The sequence below is a fragment of the Leuciscus leuciscus genome, assembly GCF_965113295.1.
Source record: "Leuciscus leuciscus genome assembly, chromosome: 2".
NCBI classification, from domain to species: domain Eukaryota; kingdom Metazoa; phylum Chordata; class Actinopteri; order Cypriniformes; family Leuciscidae; genus Leuciscus; species Leuciscus leuciscus.
Window position 1 is genome coordinate 47,390,420 of NC_138726.1, and position 26,847 is coordinate 47,417,266.

A 26,847-nucleotide genomic window follows, 5' to 3' on the forward strand; every position below is an offset into this window, starting at 1 on the left:
AACCTCTTAATCTGATTATTGATATTCAAAGTGATATTCAAACCATAAAGGTGCTTCATTTGTATCAAGGCCACAACTCTCACAGAGATTGAGGGGGGAAGTGTTCAATAAGGGTTTTTCATTGGCTGACTCTAAATGTTTTCATTTAGTACACACCCGATCTTGAATTCATGGTTACAGCCTTGAGGTGGATGGTGGAGTCCACAAATGTCCAAACAATATAATTTTTATATCAGATTTAATGAAAATCTACAGATACATGCAGAGTACACTTATACAGTTTGGTCATTTATTTGTGCTTTACTTTACATGGCAAACTGCAACTTTTATAGGATAAACCTGTAGGTATATCACTGAATTAATGGCTGTTTCAAAACCTAGTAAGCTGCCTTGCTGTCTGCCACCTACATAAGCAGCTGCCTAGTAATGAGGGATCCGAACTACAGCGGAACCTCATAAATGACTGATATGGAATGCTCTATGAAGGCAGCAACTGCTGCTCAATGGAGTTTGGCATTTGCATGTTGCTAAGCTAATAGTGCAATACTCAAGTTAAAAATGAAGTAAAACAGTAAATTTTTAATTTGATAACTTTTTTATCATTATTTTTAGAATGTAAGGAAATGCACTATAATTTATAGTAACAATTTCTCTCAACTCCATATATCACCTTGGATGGATTTATGCAGTTTCAGACAGTTGGAGTTTCCCATTTGCACACATATTTTAGTCATACTGTGTTCAAGACAACTCACAACTCAGAATTGACTTAAAATAACCAGTGGAACATCACTTAAGTTGCTGGTATCTTGGAAACGATGCTTCTCAATGAAGTTGAGGGTTGATCGATCTGTTCTGAATTTGTGCAAGCAAAGTTCCAGTAGTTATTATCAAGTAGGAGGCGGGAGATTTGAGTAATGCAGGGACGACATTTTTGTAGGCCAAAACCCAGAAACAAGTTAACATTTTTGCACTTCCTTTTCCATAATCCTGAAGTCAATGGGTTTTTGGTTAATTGCCTGAAATGAAATTAAGATGTTTTCATGTTCAAATGCATCAGTAATACCCACTTGTGATTTTTTTAAAGCTTTTACTTGTCTTGAAAAAGGCGGTTGCTAACAAGTGGCTAAATTGGACTACAGAGGTTGTCGTCATCACACCAAACAGGTAAACTCATTTTCTCACTAGCCTTGTTGTGTTTGTAATCGAGCACTTGCAAACTATTTTAACAAACTTTCATAGAAAATTGTTGGAAATTTGTTGGAAGCTTAATGTGGTGACAGTCATGCAACTGTGGAGTAGTATGTTTATAGCCTAACTCAACGTTTATGAATTTTGAAGCCAAGAAATACAATCGCTAGAAGTAAAAATCAAGTGTTCATTTGTGAGGATTATCATAATAAAAAATAAAAATAATAAAAAAAACGTGTAAGAATCATAAATATAATTTCTACAATAATCCAAAAGCCAATGGAAAAATACTAATGGGATTTTGTTGAGGGAACCAGGATAATGCAAACTTCCAGGTTGGACTACAAAAATACATCATCACTCCAGCACTCTATTCAAAGTTCAGAGTCTGGAACGCAGCATTATTCACAGTGCATTCTGGGAAAGGATGCATTACAATTTGGCCAATAGAAGTTATCTTAGAAGGCAGGATAATAATGCAACCTACCTTTTGAAACAGACTTCGTGTTGGTGTGCGCCTATGAGGCCTTAAAATGCTTCCTACGTAGACAGCTCACTAAGGTTTTTGAAACAGAGCCATAATCTCGGTTTTAGATCTAAACAGGTTAAACATTGGAGCAGACAAGATCATTGGTGCCAGACACATTGAGTTTAACGGTTTTCTTTGATTTCTTTTTGGTCGGCTTTACACTGGGCTTCAGGTACTTTTCCTTGTTGTGAATGACCTGGATGTACTGGTCTGTGCTGCTGTTTTGTTGGTCACTACTAGACGCCAGAGATGCCGAATCTGACTCGGTCAGCGACGGCTCAACTTTATGCTTGGTCTTGGGCTTGACGTATTGTTCACCGTATCTGTGAGCCGACTCTGGGCCTCGGACGTTTGTTTGAGAGCGAGGGTGCAAGCCATCATTCACCCAGTCATCTTCATGATCATCCTCTTCTTCGTCGCCATATATCCCCTGCTCCATAGACAACTGACTGTTTATCGCGTCGCCAATGTAGAAGCGTGCGGGCTGATGGAGGTCTGTCAGTGATCGTGGACGGTTCGATCCCCTCCTCGTGCTGCTCTTTGGGTCTTCCTCTTCCACCTCCTCTTCCTCGCTGAGGTGTGGCTGGTAGCTGCGGTGAGGGGTACGAGGAATGTAACACTTTACATTACGTGGATACAGCTCTACAATCTCTGTCGGTTCTTCTGCTAGCCGGTAATGTCTCGGTACGCGCGTAGTGGAGCGCACAATCTTCTTGCGAGCTTCATGTTCGTTGACGATGACGTAGCGTGTTGTGTGTGCCCGGCGGCCCATGTAGCTCTGAGCCGTCATTATGCCGGGCTCGTTGTGCATGGGCCGGAGGGTTTTCCGAAACAGCGGATCGGAGTGGATGTTCTCTGCGTATCGTGAACACGGGTTGTAGGCCATGTTGTGGTAGGACTTTGAGCGGCAGGAACCGCTGGAGCTGCCCAAGTATCCAGAATGCCTGGATATCAGAAAATGCAACATGTGACATGAATATGTATGTTTGTACATAACTCACCCTACCTTGCATAAACTTGAGAAACAAAGACATTTACCTTTATGGTGCAGCTTGTAACTAATGTTAAAGGAAAAGTTCACCCAAAACTCTTTCCAAGACGTATTGTTTTCTTTCTTTTTGTGAAACAAAAAGCTGAAACTGGATGGTGATTTATACTGTCAAGGACTAAAAGCACCATAAAACATTCTGCCTACATTCTTCCTTAGAGCTTGCTTTGTGTTTCACAGAAAAAGAGAAAATAATATAAAGTCAGAATGTTGTGAGGGTGAGTAAATGACGACAACATTTTCAGTTTTGGGTGAATTGTTCCTTTAATTAAATAGTATGAAGTGCACTGCATTATGAAATGAAAGGTGAAGCCTAATGAAGTTTTACTCTCAAAGTGCAAGCACTGAAGTTCCCTATCCCTGATCTGATATGATAGAATACCATAAGTGTCTTGAAGTGAAAAAAATTATATAATATAAAAAAATTATATTTAAAATATAATAAACATTTTTTTTTTAAATATATAATTTTTATATTTTGTATTATATTTTAAATATAATATTTTTATATTATATATTTTTTTATATTTATAATTCTTCAAGACACTTATGGTATATATATGAATTAGTTGAGTGCTCGCAAAAGAATTGTCTTTAACTATAGCATAATGTTGATTACCACAGAAAATTATTTTGACGTCCTTAAGTTTTTTTAAAAATTACGTGAAAAAAGCACTTTTACAGTAATGCACATACACAATTAGCAAGCCAGTGTTCTGAAGGGCTGAAAAGCAGAAATATAAAGTTTATATTTTGTTAAAGCACTTAACATTAATTATTCAGACAGAGTTTACTGCAGTTTATAGTTTGATCAGTAAAGCTGTCTAAAAATCATCCTTTTTGAGCTGGGACTAATTTTTTAAGTGGGTGAACGTCTGGCTATGAATTATAGACATCATTCCTGTTATTGAGTGGGCTTAATGCATTTCAAGCGAAAGTTACATGCTATGACATTCCAAAAGTTTGGATAAATTACTTACACACACACTCTCACAACATCAGTAAGTGGTTCTGTAATACAAGTCTTACTTATATAGTGGTGGGAGAGGCCATTTGTAACTTGTGTATGTACGAATGTACAAGGCTTCTGGTATCATCCGGTTAGTTATTTTAGCTAAAAAACCTGTGTTGTGCTGCATGATTTATTATCGTAATCACAAACACATTGGTTTGTAGAGCAAATAGTTTTACCATTTACTGCACTTTGTCATTGTTCTAGTTATTTACCTGTAATGACTAATGAATCAGAAGTCTTGCACATTCACGGAAAATAGCTTACTTTCTCGTTGCAAAATAAGCTGAATAGTGGCTGTGCTTTTGAAACTGTGTATTTTACTCTACACGTCTTACTGTAATCCAGTGTTATTTTATTATTATTCATTTACCATTATAGTATTTTATTATTACTGTTTATTCGTATATTTTCAGTTTTCTTATTAACCTTGTGCTTTTATAATTTTTTATTAGTTTTTAATATTTCTATCTAACTTCATTTTAATTTCAGTTTTAGTAATTTAGTAGTGCTTCAACTTACAAAAATGAACGAAAATGACAAATGTTGCCTTGGCAAGTAAATTAAATCTGTTTATTTCAGCTATATTTCAATCAACGGAAATTATTTGTAATGATCTGAAATGATTTTCTGCAGTAATCTACATTACGCCACAAACGCTGTTGATAGAGCTTAATTTGTAAAAGAAACAGAATAGGTAGAAACAGAATTCACTTGTTTATTCATAATCAGACTTCATGAATATACCAAACCTGATGGGTATGTACTCCACTCGTCGTACTTGTCTTTGAGGAACTGAGGGGCTGCTGTACATTCTGAAAGCATTACACGGGCAGAAATGGAGGGCAGTGAAGCTTCATGAACAGCAGATGTATGGAACCTAAGCAGCAGTGAATTGAAATATAAAGCTCTTATACCACAGAGCAGCACAGACCTGCTGGCAACATGCTCTGCTTTGTGTTTCTGCCGCACTGGGACAGAGGGACTCCGCGTCGCTCCGGCAGCTCTGGGGATGTCAGGCCGTGAAGCCGACTGGGATATTGTCCGGATGCTGTTGCAATGGCGGATGGGAGATTGGAAGTTGGTGACGCTACCGTTGCGCCGTGGAGGGGAGGTGGAGCGGGCGGACGACTCCATACTAGTGATGTCGCTCTCTTGTTCCGGCTTTTTATCGCCTCCCTCAGGTGCCTGCAGACGTGCTGTAAATCACACATTTACACACCCAAATGTCCAGCCAACTGGTGACAGGCTGATATTGCCTTATGACGTTATATATTGTGAGTACATTACTTTGGCCGTTACTGCTCAGCGGCCTGAAATGTGCCCGAAACGTTCCCTTGTATTCGTAATGAAGATAGTTCATAGACAAAGTACCTGCGGCTAACTGAAATACTTTCTTCTTGTCGTCTGTCCGCTCCTGCAAGAGGAAATTCAATTAGAGTTATAAAATAAACTGCTGATGAAATGAGATTATATGAAATCCAAAGACCGTATCCTGTTTCGCTCGGGTTCCTTATTGTAAATCCCGGATCTGTTAAATGAACTGAAATACATCATAATGATATTCCAATTTGGAGTGACTCACGGTTTGCAGCTGGAGTCTCAGCTGGCTGTTGGTGACTTTGAGTGATCTAGCGATGGATTGTAGGTAGTAGATCAGCATACTGAAAGGGACAATGACAAACAGTACAAGGTTGAGTGCATTGAAGGCATTTGTCCTGCTTGCCTGGTCGAATTATGCTGGCTTGACTAAACCAATATGCTGTTATTGTACAAACAGGGGTAAAGGGCTTTTTCAAACTCTCTGTAAATGTTAAAGCTTTCAATCTACATCCTCTAAACTAAGCACAGTCGTGAGGCTATGTTCCTCCTAATTGAATCAACCTGTTTGTTTATCCTACAGCAGACTATTAAAAATACCCAAATTCCCCCCCAAAAAATTTGTATCAAATATTTTTTTTTTTGGGATAATAAGAAATGTTTCTTGAGCAGAAAATCAGCATATTAGAATGATTTCTGAAGGATCATGTGACACTGAAGACTGGAGTAATGATGCTGAAAATTCAGCTTTGCATCACAGGAATAAATTACAATTTAAAATATATTATAATCAAAACAGTTGTTTTAAATTGTAATAATATTTCACAATATTACTGTTTTACTGTATTTTTGATCAAATAAATGCAGCCTTCGTGAACAAAAGAGACATAAAAACAATCGTATTGACCCCAAACTGTAGTGTATCTCATTAGCAACCACATATAGCAATGCACCAGTAACCATCCAGAACATTATTTTTTTGTCAAGCCAACATCCAACGTTTGTCTTGATGAGCTTTAATTTTCTAGCTATTTTCTCTATGGTAATTAAGGTTAGTGTAGTGTACTTACAAGAGTAGAAGCAAAGCGGGCAGCACCACCACAGGACTGGTGACGTAACTCATCACTTTATTGAACCACAGCGGGAAGTCGTTGGCAATGGTTTCGGAGATGATGTCGTAAATCTTCTCCTGGCCACTACAGAGCGGGAGAGAAGATTGAAGAAATGCAGAAAGACATCAACTATGTATTTTCATGTAAATTATTTAAAAACAAAAGCATTTTGTACAGAGCTCAGGCATACTTGATTCTGATTGGTCAATCATTCTGCAATCTAAATATTTTTTTATTTTATATTGACACTAAACTGTTTAAACCAAAAAAGTATTCTACACACTGTATCTTGTATCACTTTACTGTCTCTATCTTGTAACATACCATTTCAACTTAACTCAATATTTCAAGTCAAGTATTCAATTATTTTTAATGTGCATGTGTAGCAATTGAGATAATGTACAGTTCACTAGGCATCACTGCAAAGTAAACAATTTCGGGGTGATACAAGACTGATCCCCCTGGATTTATTTTGCATTAATGATCAGCTGACTATACTAACACTTACTTACAGAAAGCATTGTGTTATTAATGGCAGGGGATATGATTTCAAGCGTTTTTTATATATGAAATTTGCAATGTAGCGTAGCATCTATGCAATTTCTTCACATTTCCATTAGCGTCAACACACAAAATGGGCAAAACAAGTTTTCAAAATTTCCAAAAAAATAGTATCATCCCAAAATTATACCATTGGCTGAGTCAATATCGCTGTTTTAGCAATGTTTTGATACTGTAACGGAGTTGACACCTTTTGAGGGTCGCTCACAGATCGCTTACTTATAGTTGTCTTTGCCTATCTCTGGGATCCATGATTTCAACAGAATACATCACCTTAAATAAGATTAGATTTAAATGCCGCCACATTTGGATAGTTTTATTTACCTGAACGGGCCACAGTACTGAGACGGCCGGTACCTCACAATGGCAAAAATGGTCGGTAACATACACAGGAAAAGCATGAAGAGAAGCATCGCCAGATAGAAGTTATTTGATCTGGGGAGTAAATAAATGTAAATTAAAAACAATCCCAGTAAAATACTATGAATTAACTCAGATACACAACCAAACTACTATGATTTGACCGTTTCATATTATCTGATGCTAAGTTTTACACTCCACAGCTGCAGTGGGATGATCCCTTATTATCGTATAAAACAGCAGTATCAGTGAAGATGAAATATTTGTAGACCACTTGGTAATGTTTCGCCTCACATCTGCGACTGACTGATAAAGCTTCAATGAAGATGCAATTACATAAATCTGAAAGAGAGACGCTTTGACCAACACAGTCGCTTGTCACACTGAAGTATCCACTGTTATCTCTGTACTCACTACGCTGGAAAATGAGAGGGATTTGGATTCAGTGAAGCAGAGAACAAGTGTACCATTCAGAGAGTCCCTGATCCGTACACTGAATGCTCACTGATTTTAAATTAATCTCACAGCTTGTAAAAAAAGAAAATTGTTTCACATTACAGCTCTAGTCAGAGGAATTTACACTCCAGCCATTTAGATCTTCAAAAATGTTGTTTTTTACCAGCAAAGGACACATGTAGAAAAAGTTTGAAGAGGTTTTTAAGTCAAGAAATATGTAAAACACATTTCTTTGTTGCAATTTAATAAAAACATACAAGCATATGACAAAAGCCTGTCAAACTTGGTTTAGGTTAAGGGTCATTTTTATGTGCATTGCAATAATATTCCATGGACAAGCAAATTATTATTTATAAAAAGGTAAAATTACAGATTGTTGATCATCTTTTAATTAATTACACTGTTTAACACTATATACTATAGGGCTGTTATACCAATTAAATTAAAGCTGCAGTCCGTAGTTTTTCCTCTTTGTCGCCATCTCTGTTCGAAATCTGCAATTGCAGTTATTCGCGGAATGATCAACTTTACGTGGGTTGTGCCTCGGCACAGCACAGCGCGGATGAATCCAATGTTTTGAGGAGAATGTGCGGCTGTCAGTCACTGCGCTGGTGTGGATACTGGCATTCGGATCCACAGATTCTACTTTTTGGAAATATGACCAACATAATAATTTTCACCGGAAAATGTCATCTGAACAAGTAACATCCACTTTTGTCCTGACCAACTAAGGAAAAAAAAAAACACTTTGTTCCCAAATTGTTAATGTTAACAACATCAGCATTGCGTGACTACATTTAATGAGCTTCAGAGATTTATCCTTGTTTTCGCATGAGCACGGTTGCAGTCTCTTTTTTTCTGTAGCCAGTCCGAAGTCTTTTGCGTTTTACAACGGGTGAATCTCCAGTTGTCACTGGTGATTGTCGTTTGATCCTTTCTGGATCCGCCATCAGATTGCTAAGTTTAATTATATCAAGTGCTGTGAGAAAAGGCTATAAATCTCCACCTCCAACATCCTCACACGCAACATAGCCTACTAGCCGAGACACCTTCTTTATGTGTACAGATGTGATGTATTGACGCAAAGACATGCTCGAATTTCCTGTGGAAATCCACCAGTACCACTGGAATTAAAAACATTATTACAAGCTTACCGTTTTGAATCGAGCTAAGGCAAGCAGATAGTTTTGAACACTGGCTGGGTATGTACTTGCTCAAATTTATTTTGGATCATTTTTAAATAATCAGCAAAATCCCTCTTACCATTTATCAAAATCCACTCACACTGCAATTACAATTACCTAAATAATGTTATGAGATTAATGTTCTAAATATAACATTTTGAAAATAAAAATATGAGATGTTGGGAAAAATGAAATGATATACTGTATATGAAACTAAAACTACCAGTAGGTGGCGATTAATCCAACTGATTCGTTCAAAAACAGCGAATCTTTCAAGAAAGAAACACCGCTGTGTGTTGCTGGGAGACAATTTTTCTGCTTAGTTTGGAACTTTTTTTGTAGACCTTATAGGCCCAGCTGAGGAAGTCATCACCAGCCCCGCTCCAGATCCACTGGATCCAGAGCCCCGTCAGCCTTCATCATGCCAGATTCCACCACAGACACGGAGCCTGAGACTGCAGTGGATAACCATGGATAAGTGGATGGCAGTGAACCCAACTAAGCCATATTCCGCCCCAGAGCCTGAGCCCAACGACACGGCTGATCAGGTGCAATTGAGTACTTGTGGAGTTCGAGGGCCTGGAGGGAAGCCCCACCCCACATCCCTGCCGCTCTGGATGAGTATTGCCTGGCCTCTGGAAAATCTATAGATGATTTTGAGGAGGTTAAACATCCGCCTCCGGTCAGGTGTCACTCTGGTTCTGCCATGGGATTCCTGGCTTCTGGCTGCACCTCTGCCCTCCAACCCTTTGGCACCACCTTCCCTCTGGCTCTGCCGTTGTCCTCGGTCGCTCCGTCTCCACCGCAGTCTTCCGGGTCCCCGTCTACGCCTTGCTCCCATGAGCAATCAGTTCTACCCTGTCCCTCTGATAACAACCTAGCTCGGTGTCTCCTCTGCTCCGTCTGGGTCTCCACCACATGGAACTCATATCCCTGGTTCCATCTCCCAGGCCTCGACCATGGCTCCTCCCTCCAGCGACTCAGCTGTGGAATATCATGCTGGCTTTGGCCTGCCTGGCTCCTGGCTCTCCCCAGGCTCCTCCCAACCTCTACTACCCCATGGACTGTTTTGCGTGTCTCTAATTGTTTATATCCCTCTCCAGCTCCACGTCCTCCACCAGAGCCCCCACCCTCCTCTGACAGACTCTTTACGGCGCGAGGATATGCCTTCCGACATGCACATTCTGTTTAGTTCCTGTTTGCCTGTTTAGTTTGACTGATACTGATTTGATTTTCCTCATTATGGATTCCCTTCACCTGGGTGCAATCTAGTTTCCTTTGTTTGCTCTGTGTATTTAAGCCCTCAGTTTGAGTTAGTTCCCTGTCTGGTATTGTTTGGTTGAAGTGGTTGGTTTTTGCTCCCTGAGACATTCTCCTGTGGATTACTGTATTTGGACTTTTGCATTAAAGACTATTCTTTGAATTCTTCATCTTCATGCTCTTTGTACAGCCACACGATGTGGCAGTAATAATTACAAACTAATTCTTACAAATAATTACAAAACCTGGAAAAAATTCAAGAAATATTTAGTATTTAAATGAATATATAATAACAAATTAATATTTCACGTCAAGGAAATAACAACCCCTGAACAATTTGACAGCTCTAAATTGTTTTTGAATTCAGTCTAAACAAAAATGTATGTTACAGTAATCACAAACAAATGGAAATCATGAAAGTCATGGAAATGTATTGATCAAATTATAATTTCAGTTTAACTTCAAATGAACTGAAATGAATTGCATCCTGCTCAACTGGCCCTAGGATTTCTGAAACCAATGTTTTAAATGGTTTTGTTATGTTGTAAGCAAATCATGGCAGATTCTCCTAGGTCAGCTACACTATCAGATCAGTGGTAAATGAATGTACAACCTTTAATGACCTCATTCTGCCTCACTGACCTGGAGGCCTTAAAGACCTGCTGATGGGGGACATTACAGGTCAGCACAGCCCAGCTCCGCAGGTACATCAAGCCAATGAGCTTCAGGACATTAAAGGCGGGCAGACAGGGTGAAAAGAATGCTCCCATCCTAAAGGGAGAGAGAAACACAGGAAAGATTTATTTCCCCTTTTAAGGGAGTTCTGCTTGTGCACCTAGAGCTTCAGAAAAGTCATTATTGTTGTATTACAAAGCTGAAGGGAAATGGAGCATTGAGGTAAGGAGCACTACGGCAACAGGACAGTTTATTGCAGATATAGATAGACAAGCTTATATATAAAAATAGACCCAGAGAGATTAAAACTGTGTGTATAAGAGAAAAACAGCAGTCATCATAATGTAAAAATAATAACTGAAAAAAAAACAACCCTTTTTTATATTGATAATCATATCAAAGAAAATGTACTGATAAATGTGACCCTGGATCACAAAACCAGTCACAAGTCGCACGGGTATATTTGTGGCAATAGCCAACAATACATTGTATGGGTCAAAATGTTGAATTTTCTTTTATGCCAAAAATCATTAGGATATTAAGTAAAGATCATGTTCCATGAAGACATTTTGTACATTTCCTACTGTAAATATATAAAACATTTATTTTTGTGAGTGAATGCAGCACAATCGCGAACATAAATGGACAACTTTAAAGGCGATTTTCTTAATGTTTAGATTTTTTTTGCACCCTCAGATTCCAGATTTTCAAATAGTTGTATCTCTGCCAAATATTGTCATATCCTAAAAAAGCTTATTTATTCAGCTTTCAGATGATGTATAAAGCTCAATTTAAAAAATTTACCCATGTGACTGGTTTTGTGGTCTAGGGTCACAAATAGATAAATCGTCACTTACCATATCATTCCCTGGTTGTATATCAGATGAAGAACATTTTCAGCTATTTTAAATTCACCATATTCTGGCTGGAAAAGGAATTTAATTTAATTGGAAAGGGAATATAATTAATTAATACATGTTATAGAACAGGGTTTCCCAAACCAGGGTTTGATTTGTGAGTTGTTGAAAAGCTAATAATTAAAAAAATCATAAAAATTCTAAGTAAATAAAAAAGAAGAAATTAAACACTTACTAAAATAGATGTCAAGTTTGATTTGTTTACCTACATGTCATGTGACCATTTTACAAATATCAGAGAACCGTGAACTTACGAATGTGTTGTTAAATTATATCAAATATTACTTCAGGTAAATATTTTAGGTCAAAAGGGTTGAAAAACTTTTGGTTTAGGAATCCCTGTTACAGAAAATTCAGAATCCAAAACATAAATGACAAGTGTTAAGTTCACTTAAGTAACATAATGCTTTAGTCTTAACGCATGAAATAGTACACATTATTTTCTGCAGTTTGTGAGGGTCAAATCAGCAGAAATCTGCTATTCTGCTATTTACTTTGACACAAAAAAAATTACAAAAATGCTGGTTTTCAATTTTAACATACTTTTAACAGGCCTTTCGATTGGTCACAAATCTGCTTGAAAAACCTCTCAAAGTGTGTTTTTGAACAGAAGTGACAGACTTACAAACTTGCTCTCCAAGTCCCAACAGCAGCAGTCACTCAAGTATCGAACCACCAGTCCACGGATAAAATCAATGAGCAGGATACTTGCCACCGTGAAGATCATATCAATGATGGAGAGCTTTAACATCTCCTGTAAATAAGATAAATAAAATAAACAGCCTGCATTTACCTTCCTTGTGCAGGGTGCAGTTTTACCCCTCCACAGACCATCAGTATCTCCAAGCAGGACGCTAAATCAGATCTTTGGATTTAAACCAAGAGAAAAACCAACCTGACAGCAATTTCATTAAATAAAAGCCGGGCTGGATATTTCAACCCACAAATACAATCTATATTCTTCTCCTCCAGAAGGAAACTTATTTATATTGTTTGTCACAATAATGCCTCTGTATAATGTATCAGTATAGACCTAACAAACAATATCGAGCATGTCTGGGTATGTCTATACACAGTGTATTTGGCCACTTAAGACACACTTAAAAAGTGTATAATGTGTTTGCATTATATAATACAAATATATAATCAGTTATTTCTAGAATAGAAATAGCCTCTTAAAATAGAAATAGAAATAGCAATAGCAAATTTGAGAGCAATGATTTCCATGTGAAGGAGTACCTGGCCGACATATGTTTCCCAGCAGGGGTCTAGCTGTGATCTGGTGTTGTACTCATAGAGGACGGTCTGGTTTTGCAGGGACTGCATTCTTATTGGCTCTCGGGAGGATGTGGTGCTCTTGATAGTGGTCACACTGTTGTTGAGGTCCAGAAGAGTCATGTTCAGCATGCTGTTCCGTCGCTCCACGATATTCGGGACAATGGTGGACAGGTTCTCCTCAGTAGGCTGGGAAATGGTCGCTAGGTACGATGTTGAGTCAGACAGGTTTACTGTGGGAGTAATCTGGAATGATTCAAAACGGGTACGATTTACATACATTTTTTATGTTACATTTAATTTTTCTAACTAAAGAATGGTAAATATCTGAATAATATTTTCATTACACAGAAAAAAAATACTCTTTGATGTTGAATGTTTATTATATACAGAAGTGGGCAAAAGTGATGGTCGGGGAGATATTTGTTTTTAATGTCCCTGCATGTACGATTAAACCATCAAAATATGAGGAAAACATTTCATAACATATTAATATTTTAAATATGAAGGAAGAACGAAAAACACTACAATTGGTTAAGGTATATATCTGACAAAATTATTTGGCAAAAAAGGCAAACTACTTCTACAGGGTTTATTTTAAAAGCTCATATCAAAAAGCACTGACTACATAATCAGTCATTAATATTTTGTTAGTTCTCTCTTGTTTTTGCATATTTTTGTAATTTCTTTGTATGACAGCCTGGCATAAAATTATGTCTGCACAATTTGGCATGTTTTATTGCATTAGCACAAATAAAACAACTGACTCCAAGCACAACTATGAAAATTGCTTACAAAATATTTAACACATTTTTTATAATATTTGAATAAAGGGTGAAGATGTCAATATTCCTAGGCAGGACATCACTTTTGGTGACTACTTTATTTGCTGCTGAGCAATACATAAACAGTAAGTAGAGCTGATTGATTTGAAAAATAAATAAATAAATCTAATAAATAATAACAATAATAATTATTATTATTACTACTACTAAATACAAATATTAGACAAAATAATAATTACTATTGCAATATTTTGCTTTATTATATTATTTATTTTTAAAGAAAATGATATATTAAAGAAAAATATAATACTAATTTTTATTATTATTATATTGTACAGCTCAACTGTAAAATTACAATACTAATATTAATAGCTGTCTTAATTTCTTCATTTTCAAACATTAAACCATTGAGCTTTTATTTTGACAGAAACTCGCTTCTCAAAAGTTTACAAGTTTGGGAAGATGATTGGCGCATGTTGCATTCCCAAATGCACGTTATAAGCAACCCAAACTCAGAACAGATGCAGAAATGAGATCATGTTCAACCAAGCTGCTCTGAGACTGAAACCACTGGATCATGAGTTGCTTGTGTGTAAAACAACAGAGTGTCGCGCTTCACTCTGAAACACACAGCGCAAATATTTATTTAATTAAATCGCTTTGCAATTTGATAATCGCGCTAAGCCATATCACGGTTTCGGGTTTATTTTGATCAATCGTGCAGCCTCAGAGAAAAGGTTGAAGATTAAATAAGAATATAATTGTGACTCACAGCAGAGCTCATACTGTTGACTTTATCCAGCAGGGCAATAATCAAACTGTAGAGGTTTCCAAGGTACAACACCAGAACTCTAAACAAAAAAGGCACATTTCTCTTTTAATAAACAAAACACAAAACCAGAGCAATAACAGTGTTCAAACAGTGATGTTCTTACCTGGCAAGCTGGAAGCGGAGACTTGTTCTGGGGTGGTACATCTCCAATTGGGCCACTAGCTCAAAGGCTGAAGGAGCAATCATTGTAATGAGGGAGACCACCACACTCACCTGATGAAGAAACCCAATTCACATCATTCATCTTCCTCCATAAACACTAATACTAGATCAAATATCTGAAGCAAGAAGTAAGAAAAATTAAATAAGAAGATGAAAAAGAGGAGGGAAAAGGAAGAACAATTAGATAATAATAATACGAATAAATAAATAAATAAATAAAGTAAGTAAATAAATATATATAATATGAAGGATAAAATAAGACAAACAAGAAGATATTTTCATTTAATTATTTATTGAATTAATTATTAATGTAATTATTTCATTTAGGTTGTTAGATTAGTTGGTTTACAAGAATTAAGTAATTAATAATAATAAAATGAATTAAATTATGAAAACAATAACAATATGTAGATGAAAAGTCAAAGTAGAATATTAAATAACAATTAATAAACAATAATAATAACAACAATAATAAAAAATGTGGTGAATAATTGAATTATTAAATAATAATAATAATAATAATAATGAGATGAAGAAAATAATCATATGAAGAAGAAAAGTCGAATAAGTAGACAAATTAAATAAGAATTAATTAAATAATAATAATAATAAAATAATGTGGTGAATAATGAAATAATAATGCAATTTTTGCATTATGTCTATTTGTGTACTGAAGTACATTTGTATAAAACATAACGTACTTCGTTCTTCTCCCAGAGTGTTAGCTCAGGTTTCTCTTGCTCTAGTTTCTGAGAACGATCCACCACAAAGTAGATGATGTAGATGCTGCCGGCCAATGATAGCAGCACGAGAATGTTTGCCAGAATCCGCAAACTGATCAGTACGGCTCTGTTGAGAGAGAAGCTGAACTTAATGAGAAAACAATACAGTCAGATACACCTTTAAACAACTGTCTTTTTTATATAATGAACCTTTAGTTACAAAGAAAAATAAATAAGGAATAATGTGGACCTTTAGCAGGGGTGATCAGTATCCTGTATCTTTCTGAAAGGGATTTATTTTGTGATGATGAACGTATGATTATACATTAACACACTTACACAGTTCCATTCTAATAAATGGAAATTAACTATTGATTACTTTATTTTACAATTATTTTACGTAGAAAGAAAGAGGACAAAGAGTAATGCGAGAAACCTGAAACTATTTCAACTACGTTGGTAATTGAGTAACAGGGAAATGGTCAATTATACAGTTTAGGGCTACTATAGAAATATATTTACATCATGCTGTTATTGACCAATCAGAAACAAATATTATTAGGGTATCGTTTGAATTTGAACTATTCCGATTCAGCTTTTCGATTCAGATTTTTATCGATTCCAATAAGGTAAAAAAAATAAATAAAAAAAACCTTAGATACACACAAAAAAAAAAAAAGGTTCTTCAGCGGTTCTTCAGGGGTTCTTTGCGGTGGTTAAGGTGCTATATAGCACCACTACCATTTAAAGAACCTGTTAAGCCCAGTTTGGTTCTTCAGCGGTTCTTTAGCGGTTGTTTGGGGTGGTTAAGGTGCTATATGGCACCTCTTATGGTTCTACATAGCACCATTTGACAAAGGTAGGTGCTATATGGGACTTAAAGTGGTTCCCCTATGATTACAAGCCAATGAACCACTTTTAGTGCTATTTAGCACCATTTTTGTTCCTTCACATTTATTCTAAGTCTTATTGTAAAACATTTCCTTGTAGCTGAATACCATGAACAAATATTAACAAGCTAAATAACACTTACACAAGGAACTGTTGCATATAGTATAAAAATACCATAAAACAACTGGCCTAACTAATAGAAAATTCAAGCATTATGAAAGACAAGTAAACACTCAGTAATTAAAAAAAATAAAAATAAAATGGTCAATTACTCAAATACATACAACTGAGTAAAGATACAATTGAAATAAACAGTGTTTTAAGATTTTCAGGTATTCAGGTACAGAAACTGTAATCAAATGTAAAACAATGCTGCATTTTATGAATAAAATATACATTACAAATATAGTTACAGAGGTTATTCAGTTAAGAACAGCGCCTGAATTTTCTATTTGTCTTTTGTTGTTCGATTAATGTTATTACAGAGACGGCAGATGGTATATTAGGTTGCTGTCACTTTAAGAGCTGCACGGACCCAATATACTGTTACACGTGAACAGCGTGTCGTCTTGCACCTTGAATGGTTTAAAAACACATTTTAAAAACACTTTTTCTGTGAGCGCGCTTTGGATGTGTGCGCATGAATGGTTTAAAATCACATTAAATCACCTTTTCTGCACTTTGGATGTGTGTGCAGCACAAAAAACAGCGTGCGGGTCTTGATTAAAGGAATATACATTTGTATTTTATAACATATCCGATTCCAGAACTGGAATGAGAAGCACAGAAAAAAGTGCACGGCTTTTGCGCTTGAATGGTTCAAAATCGAAATGCACTCACAGGAACCGATAAGCGTAATCGAAATGCGCGTTTCTTATCGAATCACCGGTTCTTGGACATTTGGAACCAGTTCTTAAATGGAACCGCGATCTCGATACCCATCCATTAATATTATAGAGAGATGAGTAATAAGAAAAACCACATTGTATTATAAGCTGATTTACTTTATGACTAATGTGTAGTCACTGTGCAATTTCTATTGCCAGAGACCAATAAACCCCAAAAATACTTCAATAAAAGTTCTTCTGACACCATGTTTCTGATTTACGAGGTTATAAACATGGTAAAAGCAACAATACAACATGCTTAAGAGAATTTCAAGCTTCATAACAGGGTTTATTTCCCCTAAATCAGCATTGGCTGAACAATGCAAGCACAGCATCAATAAACAATCCCTTTCTGACTTGACGCACTTCATTTCCCAGTTTGCCTGACAAGTTTTATCACAGACAAAAGCAAGTGAGTAATAGGCAAGTACTTCAGAAATGTTCTGTCATCATATTCAAAACTCTACAGAGATATATAAGAAAGTCCTCTATACAAATATCTCATAAAACCTGTCAAGAACATGTCTGGGTTATATTTCACATTATTTAATTTGTAGAGTATGCATTCTTTAAAAATTATCATTAAAATAATAATACCCCCATATTACAGTATTTTTAATAAAAAAATACTGTATTAAATTAATGATAATTGCAAAACACAGTCTGGGCACATTGTAGTAATGAGAATACATTGAGCAAATGTGCCTAATTGTCCTGAAAATAATGTCATAATGCAAAATAAATAAATAAAATAATTAATGACTTCAAAATTAGGCTTCATTTTCTACATGCAAAATTTCTTTTTTTCCAATTTGTTTCTGGGGTGAAATGTGTCCTGGTCTCGTTAGATTCAACCAAGTTTAGCTATGATAATCTAGAGATACTGTGCAAATGTTAGCATAACCCTGTGTGCATGGGTGTCGCATTCCAGCAATATAATAATCGGCTTAAATGTGTGAGCAGGTCTAATTGCAATTTAGGTGCAGTCATCCGCCTGCAGTAAAAGGCTGTTTGTATAAAATATGGCGGGGTGTTCTCAGTTTCGCATGTTCTGCTGCGATTGCATTGGAACAGGGAGGAGATGTATAAATCAAAGCTGTCTGAGCCAGCATTACAAGAGCCGTGACAACAGCCCCAGATAGAGAGGAACAGCACATCGCTGTAAGTCACTTACTGATACCATCATTCCCACCCTCAAAAGCCCGTTTTGTTAAACATGCACTTCTGAGAAACTTTGGAGAAAACACTTAGTCAGCACTTAGGGTTTTGTTGAGGTGATAATGGAAACACAGATAAAAGAGAGGAAACTTGCAAGCTTGTTTCTTTCTTCTTCTCTTGCTCTTCTACAATGGCCTCCTAAAAAAAGTAATAAAACATTTTAGGTCAGTTACCATACAAAAGATAATCCAAAACCCAAGAAACATTAATCATAATTTATGCCAAATAGGTACTGTAGTTACTGTTACTTCAATAAATTGTGGTAATTTGGTACCGTTATAAAAAAAGAAGGAAAATGATAATTATTTTTTAAAACAGTCAACAGTTATTAAATTAAATTAACATTTTACTTTAATTAAATTAATATTTGCTCTCAAATTTGACAAAAATATGTAAAAAAGCAAAAAGGTTTACTATGATGGGTAGACTTGGACACAAGGAAGAGCTAAAAACTGGCATAGTTACTGGCCAATGCTCAAAATGGCCAAATCTTTACCTGACTAATATTTTGCTGTCATTAATGCGAACTATGATTATCATAAATTTGAGTGAAATCATAACGTAACTTTTTTTAAAAACATGCAACATTTGTAATCAAACTGAACGATATTCCAAAGAAATATCTGGAATTTAGGACGATACTGATGAGACTCAAATAACATGTTATCCTTGGGAAATCAGCACCAATAATGAAACATAAGCCTCCCTTAACTGAATTAAAACTGGATGATCATTGAGAATTGAATCAAGGACAGATTGTTTATTTTGGTCTGTTGGATGTAGGAAACGCTCACTCTGATGCTATTGACGATGGCTGCCCCTTTACTCTCGGCCGCCTCTGGGTTCCCAATCAGGTAGTCCCACGCACAGAAGACACGCCAGCAGAAAGTGAAATTCTCGTCGGAGGTGCCGGCTAAACTCGTGCGGGAGTTTTTTGCCATTCTGATAGAAAACAGCATATGAAGTTGCATTATGGAACTAGTAAGCAGCTACTTTTCCAAGGAACACAAATAGAGCTTTTCCTAAAGAATTTCCATGCAGGTATTTTGCATACCAGAGTTTATAGTGACCATGACTGCATACAAATAAATCACATGGCCTTAAATTACTTAAAAACATCATAAATGTAATCCAGGTCAACCAGATCTTTGGTAAACCAGCTTCAACAGAAATTCCACATCTTAATTAGTTAAAGTCATGGCTTCGATTCTCAGAGAATGCATGAATGTGCTGCATGTCTCATTTGGACCAAATGCATAAATGTGAATGTAAGTTAATCAGTGATTTCAAGCAAAGCATCTTTGTAGTTGTGATTACTTTCTTAACAAAGTGAAGAAGCTGTAGGCAAAAACTGCCATCCCGACCATAAAATAGGCCAAGGGTAGTCTGTAGCCAGCGCTGCCGATTTTACGCACATTGCCGTAGTAGCCATAAAAAAGTACTGAGTATTGTAGATATCCCTGCAACACAGACATAGAAAAAAAACACAAACTGGCAGATTGAAAAGCACAAATGAATGATTTGAGATTAAATCCCTAAATTACGCTGATAATATGTACAGCACATTGGTAAAGCAAAAAAAAAAAAAAAAAAAAAGAGATAATAATCTTGCCCCCAACGACCAGATGGTGTCCAGGTCTTGTGCAGAGGAAAGGTGATCCTTGGGAATGGTCTTGCTGCGGGTGGTCCCAAATGGAGCGCCGGCCAGGAGCTGATTGGACAGATTGGAGAGACAGAGGGAATGATAGAGGACAACAGATCATACCTGAGCAGAAATTGCTTTGTGTCTCTGCACTGGGAGTGAAATAAATCTAACCATATTTTCCATTTCTAGGTCTAAAAATGGCCTTGTGGAGTTTCAATAAAAGATGTTGTCTATAAATAATGTATGAACCCACAGCAGCATTTAAATATCTGTGCATGCTTTCTGAAATAATAATAAAGGAGAATAATGTCATGTATAACGCTTAAAGGCCAATTCACACTGCACCGACAGATGACGACCAACGCTATAAGACATTTGGTTGGGTTTCGTAGGATCGGTGTGTTAACCCATTGGTTGGCGTGGTCGGCACTTGTTTTTACAAACTGAACAATTGTTGTTTGTTGGGTGGTGAAATGTCTGAAAAGTGATGTACTGTAATCTCCTGAGTGTCTGCGTCTGTCGGTCGGTTTGCAAAATTAAAAAGCACAAAGTCCACTCCAAAGAGAGTTATTATCTATATTAGTAAGCACTGTTTCTGAACCCCCTGAAACACCTCTATTGTAGTTTTGCGTTTTCTTCCAGGAACGTACAGTACGTCACAATATTCCTTATTTAAATAAGTCCTGCCCAAGACATACGCAAAAAAAAGGGGCGAGGCCTGGTTGAGTTGCGTTAGTAGTGTATTGAAACTCGTTGTTATGGTAAGGGGCGTGACATTTCTAAAACACACTCGAACATTATAACCTCCTTAACGTTTGTCTGTGCGCTGCAAATTTTACTGACAACAGCTTCCAGAAGAGAGTACAAAGCAGGCTGTACACACAAAAGCTTCTCCTGAAAGATGTAGCCATTCCCATTTTGTCGAGACAATCTGTCGTTTATGGATCACAACTTAAAAGTATGTCTTATTATTTGTAGTTGTGTTTTCTATTAACAGTTCCAATTATAAACTTTATGTAGTTGCTATGATAGCTATGATTTAAACGAAGGGCAAAGCGTTGCCTCCGCTAGCCTGCTAACTAACATTACAGTATTGATGTAGTGTTTACTTTAGCTTTTTAGTAAGCTCGTTTCCCGAACGCGCTAAGTGCTGCCAATCACAACACACTGGGCCAGCTAACCAATCACAGCACATTTCATATTTCGGAAGGAGGGGCTTCATTCGAAAACAACATGTTTAACCAGACTGGGGAGAGAGGAGGTGTAATAATGTAAAATATGTGAAAAATAATGTGTTTTTTGAACAATCAAGCATGAAAACACATTCTAGTACACCCCAAAAACAAAATCAAGACTTTGTAAAAGGGCATGTAATAGGACCAATTTAAAAGATCCTTTGGTAATGAAGATTTCCATGACACTTTAATTTATAAATGTTTATATCTGAACATATAGCTTATTAATTACTTTTAAGAATTAGTGCAGTGCATACAAACCTCAGGCAGCACGATAAAGGCTCCAGTCATAATAGTGAGAACTATATTGATCCCAAACAGCCATCGTAGGAATATGAAGTAAGAGGCCACTCCTGATCCAAAATGACCTTCAAAAACAGCATACTGTTTAGTGTACATTTAATGCAGTATGGAGTTACTTCTACCTGATCTGATCCTTAAAATACTTATAGCTCTAAGGGTTATATTGTTTCAGTCTAATAAATGTTTTTACGTTAATCACACTACTTAATTGAGATAGTTTCATTGATTAGCATATTCTTTCATGATAATCTATAGATAGTTTCCACATGGATGTATATTTCCAATATTAGAACTATTTTATCATTCATATAAGTTAAGTGATCAAATAATATTGTTTTCCCTTACGCCTTGCAATATGAGGAAAACATATTAATTTGTATATCTGCGGACAAATTAAATACATGCTGTTTGTCAGGATACTAACTTTCAATCTTTTTAATCCTCATCTCCCAGGGAATGAACAGAACAACAATGTTGTAGAGGACTCTTGAAATCTTTTTCAGCAACTGCAAACAAATGTTTATGATCACATGAGAACAAATACAACAGTTAGATTAAATTATAACATAAGCAAATGTTAGATCAGGATAGTTTGTAGACTGATGAATCCACAAGTAAATAAAGATTCAATGCTGAAAGACCTATGAGACCCGAGTTCTCATGTATAAGGATAGTGAGATCATAATTTGTTAAATCAATGTACGGATATCTGATTTTCAATCTGCAATAAAAAGCCATCATCAGAATTAATAATTCACCATCAAATCCACTTGCTAAAAAGTCAATTAATTTTAATGGTGCTTGGGCAGCCTTGGCGAATGCCATTGGACATTTTAATTAAACCAGGCTATAACAACAGGCCATAAATTTGAGTGCAGCGTCTGTGAGCAGATGAGGAGCACCGCTGAACCAGAGGCATGCAGAACCTTAACCGGAATCTCACAAACACACAGCTGATGAAAAAAACTGAAAGAAAAAAATGAGAGAAGCTATAACATGAAAAAGACAAAAGCAGTTTAGACAGACAGACAGATAGATGGATAGATAGACATGAAGACAGATAGATTTACAGAAAGACAGACAGATAGTAATACTTGCCTTAGCAAAAACCATGAATAATGCTGTAAGCAACATGCACAACTTGTTCCGATACTGTAAAAATTGTCTACTGCCAATACAAAAGGCAAACAAAAGAATAATACAAATCCTAATGAACACAAATTCTGTAGATAAAAGGTCGCATAAAACGTACATCTGCCCCGGCTGCCTGGTAACCTCGTGTCCTGGTCAGTCTGCCCTCATACTTCAGAACAATCTCTCTGGCTTGCCTAAAACACACACAAACAAATACACTGAGCTTTAGCAATCTACACCATATCCTGCAATGGACTGACAGCTGTGGTTAGTGTGTTCCTGTTGTGTTAACCTGAACACAAACACACTCTTTTATTAATGTTTGCCTTTCATAGATTCATAGATGTTTTACCCATTAAAAGTGGCACTTCATTGGTTTCTTTATTAATAAAAAAGAAAAACAAGCCAACAAAAAAAAAAAAGAAAAGAAAAAAAGCCATAAATTCAATGGCAACATAATAGAAACATCAAACAAATACAGATTGAAAATTGATTTTGGGGGGTACTTTCTTCAGAAGGTGGGTGTATGCAATCATGGGCACTCACCCAAAGATGATGAGGACACTCGTAAAATGTAGCATGTATCTCTTCCATGAACCATCAGGTATAAACCTGCCAGTTATTGTAAGTAACTTCAAAGATAAATGTGCTAATAAAATTCTTGGTTTGATAATCAGATTTTTTTTGATATTAGGGTGGACGTAAACGTTCAGAACCTCTGAAATAAATAAATAATAAAAGTGTTATGTTGGTAACTGACATTTGGAAATTTGATGTCCTGTGCTGTATAACATGCACTACGCCATTCCATCTGAAGCTAATTTAAACATTTTTATTCATACCAACATGGTAAACATTGTATTTAAACCATAAAAGTAGCTGTATTGCATTTTACAGTATTTTGGCATGGCTTTGCCAGATGCATAGACTTTACCAGAAGTAACCACAATGTGCTCTTGCTGTAACATTTGCGCATTCTTGACCCCCGCCCAAAGAAGCCTCAGTGATCGGTACCCAGTAAAATGAGAAACTGCTGGTTAGGCTAATGAAACAATTACTCAGCCAATTTAGTTTGTTCTCCAGGCATCATGTTGTAAATATGGCGGCCGCTTTCAAGCAATGAAAGTTAATTGTTATTTACCTTACGGGTTTAATGCACAGATGCTTTCCTCTGCCATTATCATCAGTTTCAAACATTTTGGAATATCGTTTCTAAGTAGACTAATGGCTGTAATGAAGTCAAATAATAAACTTAAAAAGAAATAATGCTTATTTCTTTTCATTATTCCTCCTTATGTATCGAACATCACAGTCTTTCCTGCATTCATGTCAACTGCTGTGTAAACATTGGCCTCAGCTCAAAAATAACTTTACAGCACATTATACTGTATATCAAGAGCTTGAAACATTCTACCCCCACTTTTTGGCCTTATAAATGCTGAACTTATAAATATTTTATCCTTTATATCTTGTGCTATTTAAAATGTTCCACTAGAGAACAATACAACTTTAAGATCTGTAATAATTTTAATACATGATTCAATTCGGATGACATTTTCTTGACATATACTTGGCGGGGTCTTACTTAAGTACTTTTAGCTTGCGTCTTATCGGCCAGGGTTTGGTTTGGATGTTGGCGATGATTTCCTTCTGAAGCTGAATGTTCTGGAACATCTCCTCTGGATCGTTACTCTCCACTCTCTCTCCATCCTTATCTTCATCATCAGATGGTCTGAAACACAACCAGAGATCAATAATCACTTTAATTAATCTTACAGTAACATGGTAACATTTGTTGCTTTATATGGTATGACAAAAGCACATAAAAAAATATATATTAAAGTGGATGTAGAAACAATACATACACATACATACATACATAATACTCACACACACAGTTATTTTTCATGTTCTTATTATCTTATTTGTAATATTTCATATTATAATATGACATTATTATTAAAGTAAATTATTACACTTTAAATAAAAGAATGACTGCTAAAATGTAAAATTAAATTCATTTTATTTGATAGCGCAAATTAGGTAAACACACACTTGGAGGATGAAGGTGAAATGGATTCATAACCCTCCAACTGTATATACATAGTATAACGTGTTTATGTTGTATGTAGTTATATCTATAAAATGATGATTCACTTAATTTTTTTTTTCTCTGGTGTGCTTAGTGCCCACATAAATCACACTGTATGTGAAGAAATGTGCACTGCATATAAAAAGCAACATGCGATGTGCATCATTTTATTTCCTTGTATTATGGAAATCAAGACTCAAAATTATGAAAACATTATGGTATACAAGAATTTATACAGATTAATTTATATAAATTCTTAAAAATATAAATGTATATAAATATAGTTTTTGTACCCACACGTTTAGAAACTTTACTTTTAAAATAAATATTAGGCTCTGTTCCACTGCAAAGCATGAATATTCCTAATAAAGACTGCACTCTTTACAAGTGTCATGTGTGTAATAAGCCAATGCAATGTACAGTAAAAAATTAAATGGAGTCAGATTTGGTCAAAAAGCCAACTTACCCATTATCGTCCTGATATGAGGAATAAATCCTTCTGGAATTTTTTCTTATGCTCTTGTGCCGCTTGGAGGATATCAGGGGTCTGGTTATTGTTGCTGGTTCTGCCATTTCTCATTTCCCAGTGTTAAAACTTTCTGCAGTCTTCAATGAGCATGTGTCCCATCTGTAGGAGTTCACCCGTTCCGGTGTTGCTGATGGGACTCTGGGGGGGACAGGAACGAGGAGTGCTACCTGCCCGATTGGGTCCTGCTGAAGTGCTGCTTAAGCCCCTCCACCAGAGGAGTTTAAGCTCAGACAATCACTCCAATGACAGCAGTACTGGCTTCTTAAAGGGACAGCGCAAGAACTGCAACCTGGTGATAAATGCATTATGCTTCTGTGCAAAGTGATTTAAACAAGAGAATAGATATAAACACTATTCTGAGACCTCTCTCTCTCTATACACTACCGTTCAAAAGTTTGGGGTCAGTAAGATTTGTAATGTTTTTAAAAGAAGTATCTTCTGCTCACCAAGGCTGCATTTATTTGATTAAAAATACAAACAAAAACAGTAATATTGTGAAATATTATTCCAATTTAAAACAGCTGTTTTCTATGTGAATATACAGTAAAGTGTAATTTATTCCTGTGAACAAAGCTGAATTTTCAGCATCATTACTCCAGTGTTCTAGCCTGGGTTTCCCCATGCTGCCTTGCGTGCAGCGCAATTTTATTCACGCTGTTAGGCAGCCTGGACACCATGGACCAGATTTTCCCCTAAAAAAGGGAACCAATCACAGAACGGGGAGGGAGCAGCAAGACGATGACGATGTCTATGCGACACACCGAAGCAGTTTGTTTATATCTATGGATCCAACATGGCATCAGACGCGAAGTTACCTTTCGATGCAGCCTTAGATAGTGTTCTAAGTAGTTTAGTCTTCTTCAGCCATCGTCTTCTTCCTCGTCGAATTTCTGTCGCTCTACATACGTCATCTGGTATAATTGAAACGAGTGGCTATGAGCTACATACAGGCGCATTTGATAGACATTCGTAGCGCCCAATAAACGGCTCTGGGCATTCGTAAACCACGCCTCAAATACGAGAAAATGAACATGTGGTTCCCAGACCACGTCTCAATGAGAAAGAGGTCTGACGGTAGCCAGGCTACCAGTCTTCAGTGTCACATGATCCTTCAGAAATCATTCTAATATGCTGATTTGATGCTCAAGAAACATTTATGATTATTATCAATGTTGAAAACAGTTATTTACATTTTTATTTCATGATGCAATGATGAATAGAAAGTTCAAAAGAACAGCATTTATCTGAAAACTAAAGCTTTTGTAACATTAAACACTACCGTTCAAAAGTTTGGGGTCAGTAAGAATTGTAATTTTATTTTTGGGGGAAATAAATAAAATAAATCAATACTTTTATTCATCAAGGATGAGTTAAACTGATCAAAAGTTACAGTAAAGACATTTATAATGTTAGAAAATATTCTATTTTAAATAAATGTTGTTCTTTTGAACTTTCTATTCATCAAAGAATTTTGAAAAAAAAAAATTTTAAATAACTGTTTTCAACATTGAT

At 36.2% G+C, this 26,847-nt stretch overlaps 1 protein-coding gene across 1 annotated transcript; it reads right to left on the reverse strand.

Annotated features, from left to right (window-relative positions):
• Positions 1 to 2: 2 nt before the first annotated feature.
• Positions 3 to 25,527, reverse strand: tmc3 (transmembrane channel like 3). Its single transcript, XM_082154209.1, has 23 exons — positions 25,273 to 25,527; positions 24,300 to 24,446; positions 22,833 to 22,908; positions 22,005 to 22,086; positions 21,539 to 21,645; positions 20,010 to 20,108; positions 19,715 to 19,857; positions 19,192 to 19,339; positions 18,492 to 18,535; positions 15,381 to 15,528; positions 14,621 to 14,730; positions 14,458 to 14,536; positions 12,865 to 13,146; positions 12,251 to 12,379; positions 11,566 to 11,633; positions 10,676 to 10,804; positions 7,098 to 7,208; positions 6,171 to 6,296; positions 5,366 to 5,444; positions 5,155 to 5,197; positions 4,715 to 4,979; positions 4,533 to 4,595; positions 3 to 2,664 (listed from the first exon to the last, which is right to left on the reverse strand). Exons 1-23 carry the CDS (start codon positions 25,377 to 25,379, stop codon positions 1,797 to 1,799), a joined length of 3,453 nt encoding a protein of 1,150 aa, XP_082010335.1. The 5' UTR covers positions 25,380 to 25,527; the 3' UTR covers positions 3 to 1,796.
• Positions 25,528 to 26,847: the final 1,320 nt, after the last annotated feature.